At 35.9% G+C, this 13537-nt stretch overlaps 1 protein-coding gene across 1 annotated transcript in view; it reads left to right on the top strand.

The window, feature by feature from the left end:
- Nucleotides 1-13537, top strand: part of MTBP (MDM2 binding protein) — a 70280-nt gene that overhangs the window by 25122 nt on the left and 31621 nt on the right. Inside the window, exons 12-13 of the mRNA XM_032415969.1 lie at nucleotides 9056-9229; nucleotides 10637-10744. Of these exons, the coding sequence (XP_032271860.1) occupies nucleotides 9056-9229; nucleotides 10637-10744 (282 nt within the window). The remainder of the gene's footprint in view (nucleotides 1-9055; nucleotides 9230-10636; nucleotides 10745-13537) is intronic.

The raw sequence follows: 13537 nt of genomic DNA on the forward strand, positions 1-13537 counted from the left end.
GAAGTGCAGCTCTGGCCCTTCTCAACTCCTCCCAGGGAGCAGATGTAGCTGTGGGGTTTGGGCACCTGCTAAAACAAAATCAGAAATAGGTGTGCTAGGTGGCAGTAGAGGCAATTTCACTTATTTTACATGAAATCATAGGATAATATTTATCCATTTCTCAATATTACACATGTTTAAGGCTTACTAATATGAATTGCATATTAATATCTCCTAACTAAACTTGAGTATATTCTGGACAGCCCATTATTTATTTTTTCTTTGTAACTTTTTCTAAGGTAATTTACTGATTTAGAATTTATTCTTAAATAGGTTTTTTTTTTCATGAGTTTTATTGCAACTTTAAGAAAATACCTTAGTATGTGGCTTGATTTGATTTCCTTAAATTATCACCTCTTGAAATTTGGAGATTAATATTGGTAACTTCTGAATAATAAGACATATATCACATGACATTCTTCAAAGGCAGGTTGTTGATTACTGATCAGGCTGTATCATTAAGTGCTGATGAAGCTGACACTTTACAGTATTTTTTTTTAATCTTAGAAGTAGAAACAATCAAATTGGACAGTTGATTATTAAGTTCTCTTCTAACCATAGCCCTTTCTGTAGGGGAAATTATTTATCTCATTGACAGAGCTCCTTTTGTAAAAGAGGAGCCAAGTTTTAGCTAGGATAAAGTTTTCACAGCTCTTACTTAGGAAGCATCGTCTCCCACTCATAGTACCACTACCCGTAGCCTCTCTCACTATTCCAAATAAGATACCAACTGTCCGATCAGCCTCTTAAGTCAACATTCTGTTCCCATGCCTTACTGCATTATGTCCAGCTGTGCTCTGTTGTTGGCCCTGCATGTCCCGTCCTCCAAGCTAAACTTTTATACTGTTTCCTTAAGCTGTTCTCTGATTTTCATCCTTTATGACCTTGTTCATTCATTCATTCAGTCAGTCAGTCAGTCATACCTTTCATTCTTTTTTTTTTTTTTTTTGAGATTGGTAGATATTGTGGATCAGGCATGGTACAATATCTGGAGATTAGTAATGAGCAAGATAGACTTGGCTCCTCCTTTCCTGGAATTTGACCCGTAATAGGAAATAGATATTGAGAAGTCATTATTAAGTCTTAATTATAACATTGTATTCAGTAGCAACCGACTATAAATCCACAAGAGATAGTATCTTGAAAAAAGTTAGATGTGGAAAGGCTATCAACAACAATGTGGGGGGGGAGTGTGTGTAAGCACTTGTACGTATTTATTTATATTATCAAGCATCTACAATATAGTAGGCCCCGTTACACGTGCTGGACTGGCAGTAAATAGAACACAGTCCATGTCCTCGGGAAGCTTACATGACAGTGGAGGGAATGGGTTTAGATTTTACCTCAGAAACCCGTATGGTTAGGTCTCTCAGTTTTGACGGGCCTTTACTCCAGGCATTTTCTCATTCAGGACCTAATTTGCCATCCCGTTTAAAATTGCAAATAGACTCTTCTCCTGACATTTTATCCATTTCCCCAGCTTTATTTTTTCTCTTTAGTACTTATCACTATCTAATATACTAAGTGTGTGTCTTTTTCTCTCACTCGAAGTGACAAGAGACAAGATGGAATTTTTTACTTTTATTCATTTTATTTTCAGTGCCTGGAACAGTACCAGATACTTATTAGGTACTCAAAAATAGTTGTTAAGTAATATGTGAAATATATATTTCCAGGTAGTGATAACTGTTGTCTGGAAAAGTAAAAAGATTTTAAATGGATTCCATCTGTGCAATGTGAATAAAAATTTGTGCCCCAGTTTTTATCAGTTCCTTAAGTTTAACAAATCATCTCTGATGAAATAAAATACATACATAGTTTGAACCATATGGTATTGCTTACTTGTATATCAAAAATTGTTAAGTATCAGCAGTTTCATATGGTTTGACCTAAAATAGAAAACCAATGTCCCATTTGAATTATGCTTAAATTAAGTGTAGTCAAAGAATGATTTTTAACAGTGATTTTCAGTGAAATACCCAGAAAGTATTATGATACTAGGAAAAATGCAAAAGAACTATGTGAACAAATGCAACTGAGCTAAACCCAATTACTCTGAAGAAAGGCTTCTATATTTAACACTTGTACTGAAAAGCCAGTTGTATAATGAAAAGTGCTGGCTTACCATATGTTCACAGAGAAGTTTTACAGAATTGTCAAAAAACTGGATGTTGATCATTGCCTCACTGTACATTACAAATGAATAAGCTAAAGTATAGAGAAATCAACAACCTTCTCTAATATCATAGGGTGCAGTCAGAATTTTCACCCAAGTCTGACTGCATCTACAAACCATCCATGTTAATTTTACAATCTTGAGTCCTATTGTTGTCTCATTTTTTTTAATTGGAATTCTTTTGAAAGGAAATATTTTAAAGGCACTCTTGAAAAGTTACTGTTTCGTTGACTGACAAGTCTTCTAATAAAAATATTTTTAAAGGGACTAGATTAATAAGAGCTAATGAAATGTTTTGAATTGATGAAGCATGTGCCTTTATTCTTTTTTTTTTAAATTTTATTATGTATGTTAATCACCGTACATTACATCATTAGTTTTTGATGTAGTGTTCCATGATTCATTGTTTGCATATAACACCTAGTGCTCCATTCAGTACGTGCCCTCTTTTAATACCCATCACCAGGCTAACCCATCCTCCTACACCCCTCCCCTCTAGAACCCTCAGTTTGTTTCTGAGTCCATAGTCTCTCATGGTTCGTCTCCCCCTCCAATACCCCCCCTTCATTTTTCCCTCCGTACTATCTTCTTTTTTTTTTTAAACATATAATGTATTATTTGTTTCAGAGGTACAGGTCTGTGATTCAACAGTCTTACACAATTCACAGCACTCACCATAGCACATACCCTCCCCAATGTCTATCACCCAGTCACCCCGTGCCTCCCACCCCCCACCACTCCACCAACCCTCAGTTTGTTTCCTGAGATTAAGAATTCCTCATATCAGTAAGATCATATGATACCTGTCTTTCTCTGATTGACTTATTTCGCTCAGCATAATACCCTCCAGTTCCATCCACGTCGTTGCAAATGGCAAGATCTCATTCCTTTTGATGTCTGCTTAATATTCCATTGTATATATATACCACATCTTCCTTATCCATTCATTTGTCGATGGACATCTTGGCTCTTTCCACAGTTTGGCTATTGTGAACATTGCTGCTATAAACATCGGGGTGCACGTACCCCTTCGGATCCCTATATTTGTATCTTTGGGGTAAATACCCAGTAGTGCAGTTGCTGGGTAGTATGGTAGCTCTATTTTCAACTTTCTGAGGAACCTCCATACTGTTTTCCAGAGTGGCTGCACCACCTTGCATTCCCACCAACAGTGTAGGAAGATTCCCTTTTCTCCACATCCCCTCCAACATCTGTCGTTTCCTGACTTGTTAATTTTAGCCTTTCTGACTGGTGTGAGGTGGTATCTCATTGAGGTTTTGATTTGGATTTCCCTGATGCCGAGCGATGTTGAGCACTTTTTCATGTTGTCTGTTGGCCATTTGGATGTCTTCTTTGGAAAAATGTCTCTTCATGTCTTCTGCCCATTTCTTGATTGGATCGTTTGTTCTTTGGGTGTTGAGTTTGATAAGTTCTTTATAGATTTTGGATACTAGCCCTTTATCTGATATGTCATTTGCAAATATCTTCTCCCATTCTGTCGGTTGTCTTTTGGTTTTGTTGACTGTTTCTTTTGCTGTGCAAAAGCTTTTTATCTTGATGAAGTCCCAATAGTTCATTTTTGCCCTTGCTTCCCTTGCCTTTGGCGATGTTTCTAGGAAGAAGTTGCTGCGGCTGAGGTCGAAGAGGTTGCTGCCTGTGTTCTCCTTTAGGATTTTGAAGGACTCCTGTCTCACATTTAGGTCTTTCAGCCATTTTGAGTCTATTTTTGTGTGTGGTGTAGGGAAATGGTCCAGTTTCATTCTTCTGCATGTGGCAGTCCCAATTTTCCCAACACTGTTTGTTGAAGAGACTGTTTTTTTTCCATTGGACATTCTTTCCTGCTTTGTTGAAGATTAGTTGACCACAGAGTTGAGGGTCCATTTCTGGGCTCTCTGTTCTGTTCTATTGATCTATGTGCCTGTTTTTGTGCCAGCACCATACTGTCTTGATGATGACAGCTTTGTAATAGAGCTGGAAGTCCGGAATTGTGATGCCACCAGCTTTGTTTTTCTTTTTCAACATTCCTCTGGCTATTTGGGGTCTTTTCTGGTTCCATACAAATTTTAGGATTATTGGTTCCATTTCTTTGAAAAAAGTTGGTGGTGTTTTGATAGGGATTGCATTAAATGTGTAGATTGCTCTAGGTAGCATTGACATCTTCACAATATTTGTTCTTCCAATCCATGAGCATGGAACGTTTTTCCATTTCTTTGTGTTTTTCTTTCATGAGTATTTTATAGTTTTCTGAGTACAGATTCTTTGCCTCTTTGGTTAGATTTATTCCTAGGTATCTTATGGTTTTGGGTGCAGTTGTAGATGGGATTGACTCCTTAATTTCTCTTTCTTCTGTCTTGTTGTTGGTGTATAGGAATGCCACTGATTTCTGTGCATTGATTTTATATCCTGCCACTTTACTGAATTCCTGTATGAGTTCTAGCAGTTTTGGGGTGGAGTCTTTTGGGTTTTCCACATAAAGTATCATATCACCTGCAAAGAGTGAGAGTTTGACTTCTTCTTTGCCAATTCGGATGCCTTTTATTTCTTTTTGTTGTCTGATTGCTGTGGCTAGGACTTCTAGTACTGTATTCACCACAGTCAATTTTAGGACATTTTCATGTCTCCAGAGAGCAACTCCAAACCCTTTAGCAGTCCCTCCCCATTCCCATTGCGTGCTCCTCCCCCCAGCCCTTAGGCAATCACTAATCTATTTCTTTCTGTATAGATTTGCCTGTTCTAGATATTTCATATAAATTAATCATACAATAAATAAATGTCATCTTTAATGTCTGGCTTCTTTCACATATAGCATGTTTTTAAGGTTCATCTTTGTTGTACGACATACCGATACTTCATTCTTTTCATTGCTGAATACAACTCGTCATTTGACTCGTCATTGAATGTATCACTTATTATTATTCACACATCAGTTGATGGACACTTTAGCTGTTGACCCTTTCAGGCTATTGTAAATATGTACATGTTTTTTTGTGAGCATATGTTTAAAATTATTTTGGATATAAACCTGGGAGTGGCATTTCTGAGTCATATGTTAATTATATGTTTAACTTTTTTGAAGAATTGCCAAACAGTAGCTGTACCATTTTATATTCCCAACAGCAATCTATAAGAGTTCCATTCTCTCTACATCTTTATCAGTACCTGTTATTGTCTGTATTTTTGTTACATTCATCCAAGGGAGGTGAAGTGGTATCTCTTTGTGGTTTTGATTTACATGATGTTTTGGCTAATGATGAGGATCTTTACATGTGCTTATTGGCCATTTGTATATATCTTTACATGTGCTTATTGGCCATTTGTATATATCTTTGGAGGAAAGTCTATTCAGATCCTTTACTCAGTTTTTAATTGAGTTGTCTTTTTATTGCCATAGGAGTTATTTATATATTCTAGATACAAATCCCTTATAAGATATACTATTTACAAAAATTTCCCTGTGTTCTGTAGGTTGACTTTTTTTTTATTACTTGGTAATAGTTACTGAATAAATGGTATATGTCAGGCATCGATCTAAGCACTTTCCCTACAGCATCTCATATTTATTCCTCACAGCAGCCTTGTCATATGGATACTTCTTTTTAAAATTAATAATCTTTATTTTTTTAGAGCATTTTAGGTACTCAGCAACAATGAGCAGAAAGTACAGAGAGTTTCCTTATAGCCCATGTCCTCACACACATATAGCCTCCTGTTACCAACATTCCACCCCAATGGTACATTTGTTAAAATTGATAAGCTTGCATTCACATATCATTATTAACCGAAGTCCATAGTGGGTTGACTTTTCATTCTCTTGATGGTGTACTTTTAAGCACAAAAGTTCTTAATTTGGGTGAAATTCAGTTTTCTCTTTTTCTTTTGTTTGTTGTGCTTTGTGTCTCTTATTTAACAAACCATTGCCTAATCCCAAGGTCATGAAGATTTATGCCTTTGTTTTATTGTAAGAGCTTTAAAGTTTAAATGTTAAATTTATGTTTTTGATCCATTTTGGATTAATATGTGAGGTAGAGGGGTAGGGGTGCAACTTCATTCTTTTGCATATTGGATGTTTGGTTGCTCCAAGACCATTTGTTGAAAAAACTGTTCCTTCTCCCATCAAATTGTCTTGGTGCCTTTGTTGAAACTCATGTGACTATAAATGTGAGGGTTCACTTATGGATTCTCAGTTCTATTAATCTGTATGTCTGTTGTTACACCTGTGCCTCAGTGTCTTGATTACAGTAGCTTTATAGTGAGTTTTCAAACAGGCAAGTATGGATCCTCTAAGCTCCTTCACTCTCACCACACACTCAAATTCTTCTCATTTCCCTCTCATACAGTAATTTTAAATTAATATTAGTTGTTTTAATTATTTTGATTATGTAATCACTCTTCACAGTTGAGCCATGTAATGTATCTTATTTTCCTTTCCTCTACAGTATTTTGTTTTAGCTAGAATCCATGAATATTTTTTTATATCCAGCCACAAAGCCTTCCCCCAGTGGTGAAACTCCTTTCAGTACCTTCAAGTACATTAAGTATTCTATCAATCATGTATATGTAAGAAATCTCTTCCAGATCTTTATGACCTGTCTAATCCAGACTGGTGTCTCTAGCTTTGTTCCATAGCTTTGGATTTAAAAGACTAGTTTTTCATCATCATGGAAATTTCTTCTGCCCTTTCTCTGTTGGTGCCTTTAATCGTCTTGTCTCTTCCCTTAGTCCCTATTTTGGTGGAGCAGATTTGCTAAAATCTTCCTGAAATTTTGACGGTATTACTCCATTGTCTTCCAGCTCTTAGAGCTGTTGTTTAGAATTCTAGTGCTGTTTTCATTCTTGATTTTTTTTTTTTTAATAGTAAACCCATATTTTCTCTGGAATTTTGCAGAATCTTCTACTTGTTCTTAGTCTTCTGAATTTTCATGATGATGCACCTTGGTGGGTCTATTTTTATTCTTGTATTGGGCTCTCAGCATGTCTGGAAGCTTGTCTTTTTATTGGGGAAAGAATTCTTATAATTTATTTTGTTGGTAATTTCCTTCCTTCTGTTGTTTTATGTTCTCACTTCTATTACTCCTGTGTAGATGTTGTTCCTCCTGATTTGAGTGTCTGTCTCTCTTTATCTTCTCTACTATTTTCCATTTCTTTGTCTTTTTACTTTACTACTTTCTGTAGATTCACTGAACTTTTCTTCTACCAATTTAGGTGAAGTATATGTTTATGCTTTCTTAGTTTTAATTTCCATGAGCTCTTTCTTATTAATGTTCTTATAATCTCCTGTTCTTATTTAATGGATGCAGTATCTTCTCTGAGGATTTTAGTGATCTGATTGGTTTGTTTGTTTGTTTCTTGTGTGTGATTTCTTTTTACTGTGTATTCTTTGTTTCCTTGCAAGTCACTTTTTTCTGTTTATTTTGGCATCTAGTTTTCATACTAGCAACTTTTCTTGAGATCTCATAACATTTGCCTGCCTGCTCACATTTAAGGGATAGTACCAGAAAACTAATGGGAAAATTTAGGTGCACGAGTGTAGCTTGTTGACTGTGATCTTCATTTTAGGGTGATCTCCCTGGGACCTTAGCTGATCCCGATGTTGGGATTCTTCAGTCTTTCCTCTAGGACTGACCACATTTCCAAAAGAAAGCTCAATTCTGTTATCTGGCTTCCAAAATTCTAGAAGTTATATAGGTGAAGTAGGGCAAAGGATCTCAATATTCAATATACAAGTACATGCTTAATCCACTGATAATTAACTCTAACCCTACTCTCTGTCCAGTATCTCTCAGGCCAGAGACACCTTGTTTTACTTTCTGCAGAAAATAAACCACTAGTCTTCTGGACTGGGAAAAGGACAGTCATGTGCCTCAATAGAATAAGGACTGGTCAGGTTGCCAGACTTCACCTCACTCACAGACTTCAACCTATTTTCCTATTTTACCTTCATGTTGCTTCCAATGCCATCTGGGACCATCATCCCAGAGTCTTGTCAGGGGTTGTAGTATAAATTATGTTGCTTCTAAGCCTTGTCCAGTTTTTCTCAGCTTCCTTAGCAGTCTGTTACCAATTATTCATTTGCTTTCCTGCTTTCAAAATTAGTTTCTGTTGTCTCTTCTGTTAGATATTAGTCCTTGTAGATTTGTGCTATTTTAAAAATCTCTTTATTATCATTTTGTGGAATTTCAGGAGATAGTGAAAATGAATGCTTATGTCCATTTACCATCTTCAACAAAAAAGGGACTCTACTTCTATTTTTAATCTCAAAGGCTTCACAGTTTTTCTTTGACCTTCAATATAACCCTCACTTGATTTGTTTTTAAAAATACAAGAAGCTGTCTTAAGTGACCTTCATGTAACTGGCATGCCAGATTAATGAATGCTCTCCATTCCCTCTGTAAAATACATTATGGATGCCCACTGCAGGGACTGAAAAGCTACCTTGGAGTGTATCTGTACACTTCTGCTGCACCAGTGGAATTTTTTGTGTGCTCACAGGGGTCAGTTAATTCCATTTTAAAGAAACAGAAGCTGGAAATAGTAGTTGGTACATTATAGGTGTGGTCATATAAGAAAGATATCGTGGAAGTCTAGTGGGCCATATCAAAAGGTAATGAACAAGGACACATCGTTTTAAAGTAAAATGTGTAGGCTTTATGTCATTTTTGTTATGATCCTCTGCTTTCAGTTTTCTGAGTTAAATGAACAAGTGCTACCCAAAAGAGGTTGCATAAGAGCTTGTTTTCAAATAACATAGAAAATCATTATATCCTATGGGTCAAATGACTGATTCTGCCATGTTGCATGCTGAATTTTCACATACTTAACAAAATAATTGTTTTTGTTTAGTTCCAGATGTTGAAGTGAAAGGAGAGTGTTCTAGCTATTATCTACTGTTACAAGGTAATGGCAATAGAAAATGTAAAGCCACATTGATTCACTCAGCCAACCAGATCAATGGCTCATTTGCACTCAGTTTAATTCATGGAAAGATGAAAGCAAGGACAGAAGAAGCCAAACTGAGTAAGTGTTAATTTTAGGTGGGAAACGTTTTTATATTTGTTTGTATATGCAGTTAACTTCTGTGGTTTTTAATGATTTTATTTTCCCCAAACTCCATTTCACTTTCATTTTACCTTTTATTTCGAACATATTATAGCATATATGAACAATTTAAAGTACACATAATTAATCCCTTTTTCATTATACTTAGTAAAATTTAGTAGGTCAGCCTTTGATTCCAAATAGGAAATTTTTAGTATTTTCCACTTTATTTATTTATTTTTAAAGATGTTATTTTTTTATTTCATAGAGAGAGCTCACGTGTGGAAGCATGAGGGGGTGGGGCAGAGGGGGAAGCAGACTCTCCACTGAGCAGGGAGCCCAATAAGCAGCTGGATCCCAGGACTCTGGGATCGTGACCTGAGCTGAAGGCAGATACTTAACTGACTGAGCCACCCAGGCATCCTGTTTGTATTTTCCACTTTAAAACACACTTTAAAACAGATAATATTTTTCTATAATTTATCTCTCATTTTTACTTACTTCCTCTCAAGCATCTTGTTCCATTTTATTGCCCATCTTTTTTTTTCCGCCAAGTTCCAAGTTTTGGTTATCCATCAGTATATGACAAACCACTCCAAATTTAACTTAAAAATGACTTTTCATAGTCCTATGGGTTGACCGGGCTCAGCTGGATGGTTCTATTTTGAAGTCCCACTTACGTTTGCAGCCACATAAAGCTGGGGCTCCATTCACTTGAAGACTTAATGGAGCTTGTTGTGTAAGATGACTTCTTCACCCACCTGTTTGGCTCCTGGGTTAGGATGGCTGGAACAGATGAGAGCTGACGTTCTCTTCACAGGCTCTTTTCTCATAGCCAACTTGGGCTTCCTTACAACACTATAGTCTCGGGGTAGTCTGATTTCTTACCTGGTTGCTATCTTCTCTTAGAGCATTGTTCTAAGAAGCCTCCAGGTTTTTTGACCTAGCCTGAACTCATTCACTGTCACTTTTACCGTAGTACCTTTTTGATTTCATAGAGCTAACCTGGATTCATTGTGGAAGGACTACACAATGAGTGACTAGTAAGTGTGGTTGATTGGGAGCATCTTTAGAGACTAGCTGCCATACTGCCTCTGTACTTTGTGTAGGACTTTCAGTAGCTGAGGCCATAAAAGAAAATGTGATGGGGGAAATTCTACTCTGTTACCTAAATTCCCTCAATTTAAGAGGCAGGTCAGGGTTTAAAATGCAAAATAATTTAGTATGCCTAATTTCTGCATCTTAATTATTATTTTGAAATAAGCAAGAGCAGGAGAGATGAGTAACTGGCTTTTATTTTTTAAAATTATATAATAACACATTTTCTGGGAACTGAACATTATTGTCATAGAACATCCTTAATACTTACTTTTCTCTATTTCTCAGGCTTTCCTTTTGACTTCTTGTCACTTCCACATTTTTCTGGTGAGCAACTTATACAGAGAGAGAAACAGTTAGCTAATGTTCAAGCTTTGGCTTTGAGAGAATGTCTGAGTAAGTAATGATTTGTACATTTCATTTTACTCTAAGAATGTTGACTTGTTCAGCAATGCATTGTTACTGTCATACTTTTTCTTACTTTGTCTTTTAGGTATAATGCTCATTTGTAGAACTATTCTTGATAGAGGTGATGCAGAGTAGAAAAGGTCTGCAGCCTTTTTCCACCAGATTCAGAATCTTCCTATTTATTCATACATCACTGATAACATTTGTAAAAGTATATTTTTTAAAGACTTATTTGAGAGAGAGAGAAAGAGGGGCGGAGCAGCAGAAGGAGAGGGAGAGAGAGTCTCAAGCAGACTCCTCACTGAGTACAGAGCCCAATGCCGAGCTCGATCTCACGACCCTGAGCCGAAATCAAGAGTCAGATTCTCAACTGACCGTGCCACCCAGGCACCCCTATAAAAATATTTCTTTAGGAAAATTTTGTATTCCATTCTTTTTAACTGTGTACTGAAAAAGGTAGCTATGGTTTTTTAATTCTGATTAATATGAATTTTTTATAAAATTCCTCATTTTATATTTTTGGTTGTATCAGGAGGATAAAGACTACAAATAGAGGGAAATACAACTACAGAGAAATTAATATGCTAACTTGAGCATTGATTCTTAGACTTTAACCATGACTATTAATAATAACACATTTCACATGTGTGCAGAGTAAAGTTAGCATTATGGATTTTTCCTTATTCAGGAAATTAACACTTTTTTCAAGGGTCATAGTTTAAGGTTTTACCTCTATTACTGAATGTTTAGTTGGTATCAGTCTTAACATTTTATAATAAATAATCATTCATTAGTATCTAATATAAACTTATTTTAAGGTAACTGATACAGAATTTTTAAGAAATTGATTCAAATTGTGAGGCCTCTTTAGTAGCATATGAAAAAAGTGATATTAGAATTAATTAGATACATTATAAAATAAAAACTATCATCCTTTTCTTTAAAAGCATTTTAAAAATATCTTCAATTCAGTAGCCTATTTTATTCAACAGAAAATAATTTTAGAATACTTGGTCTCAATTATTCTTTAAGAATTACCTACTTTTTCAGTTGTACAAATCAGGGTGATTGTGTAGTCTTGAACTTCTCCAACCATTGATTTTTTTTTTTTAATTGTATCAATGATATTAGCTCAAGGAAAATATAGTTAGAAAGGCAAATCAGTTTCAATAAAAAGTAGTACATGTTAAAACCAAGAAAAAGAATAAATACTGGAATAGTATTTTTGTGGCTGGAAAATCTTTATTTCACATATCAACCTGCAGTATTATTTACCTCTTGACTTTGTTCTGTCCCTGCTAAACGCGTCGTCAGGCCCTGCTCCCTTGCCTTAAGCCTTTTGCAGCTCTTTGTAACTTAGTTCCCTCAACATCTCCTCTCTCCTTCATCTTCACCTCTCTTCCTCATCCTTCCAACCCGAAAATCTGCCAGAGTGGAAGAATAGGTTGCTCTCTGAAGCTGACGCTTTTCTGCTTTGGGTAGGAAGAGTTAGCCCTCCTGTTTAGGTGGGAAGGGAAATACTGACAGCTCTAACTAGACTGCTGCCTGCGGGTGTGATCAGAAGCTCTGCTGCGGGAAGCGGAAACGGAAGTGCTCAATAAATGCCGAAAGTGTCGGAGCACCGGCCGCTGAGCGGTACCGCAGCTCTAAGGATGCCGCAGCTCTCGGCAAGGTGCAAGGACAAGGAGGGGGCTTGAAGTTGGGGGAAACCTTACAGCTAGTAGCTGCTGGAGGTACCAGCTCCTGGCATATCCATGAAATGACCAGTCTGCAGTCCAAAGCATTACATCGTGATAAAATTAGTGATCCAGTTCATCAGTTTATGATGGAAATACTAGCTGAACCAACCTCTTCTCTACCCAGAGAGTCAATACTGGATTAAAAATTTGGGGTAAAGTTGCATCTGTTCAGAATTCCTGTATCTCCAAAGACAAAATGACAGCAAAACGAAGTTTCTGATGTAAGAATGTCTGAGTGTATTTCAGTGACTTTCAAAGAAGTGAAATATAAATATAAAAGTAGTGAAAGTGATATAGTTAATTAATTTACACATGGTAAAAACTAATGTACTAGGAACAGCTTTCTTTGGGAAAAAATCAACAATTCGGAATCAATACAAAGATTATAGCCTTTGCTGTAAAATAAGAAGTTGTTCAGGAAGATTTTTTTTTTTTTTCAAAATTATCAACAAGACATGGAGTAGACTTACTATCTCCCCACTATTTCTCTGCCCCAGTCCTGAATCAGAAAGAGCAGCTGGAAAAGTTTGCATGAAAATGTACATACATTATCGAGACACTTTGTTGTTTAAAATAACACAAAAATCAAATAAAGTTTCTGTTATGGTTTAATTTTTTAGAATAATTACTTCCAGTAGTTTTATTTTTTAAAAATTATATTTAATAATATTATATTAGAATGATATTTATAATTTTATAAGTTTTTTTACTTGATTTCTTGGTAGTTTGTAACTTTCTGAATTTGGAAATATTAAATATCTTGTTTCACTGATTTTTAAAGAAAAAGTTTAAGAATGCTAGACAATTTTTAGATAAAAGACTATTCAGTATGATGCATAACAAATACCAAAACAACAACAGGCTTGTCATTTTGCTCCAGTATTGCTGTCACTCCTCTGAGTTTCCCACATCTGTTTTAAATTTATAGAACCTAGTACAAACCTGATTGACACTCAGTCTCTGGTACTTTTGAATATTCTACTCTATCTTTTTATTTAATAGATCCCAAGTTATGGCTAGCTTTTTAGGAATAGTATTCTTT

The sequence above is a fragment of the Phoca vitulina genome, unplaced genomic scaffold (assembly GCF_004348235.1).
Source record: "Phoca vitulina isolate PV1807 unplaced genomic scaffold, GSC_HSeal_1.0 scaffold18, whole genome shotgun sequence".
NCBI lineage: Eukaryota > Metazoa > Chordata > Mammalia > Carnivora > Phocidae > Phoca > Phoca vitulina.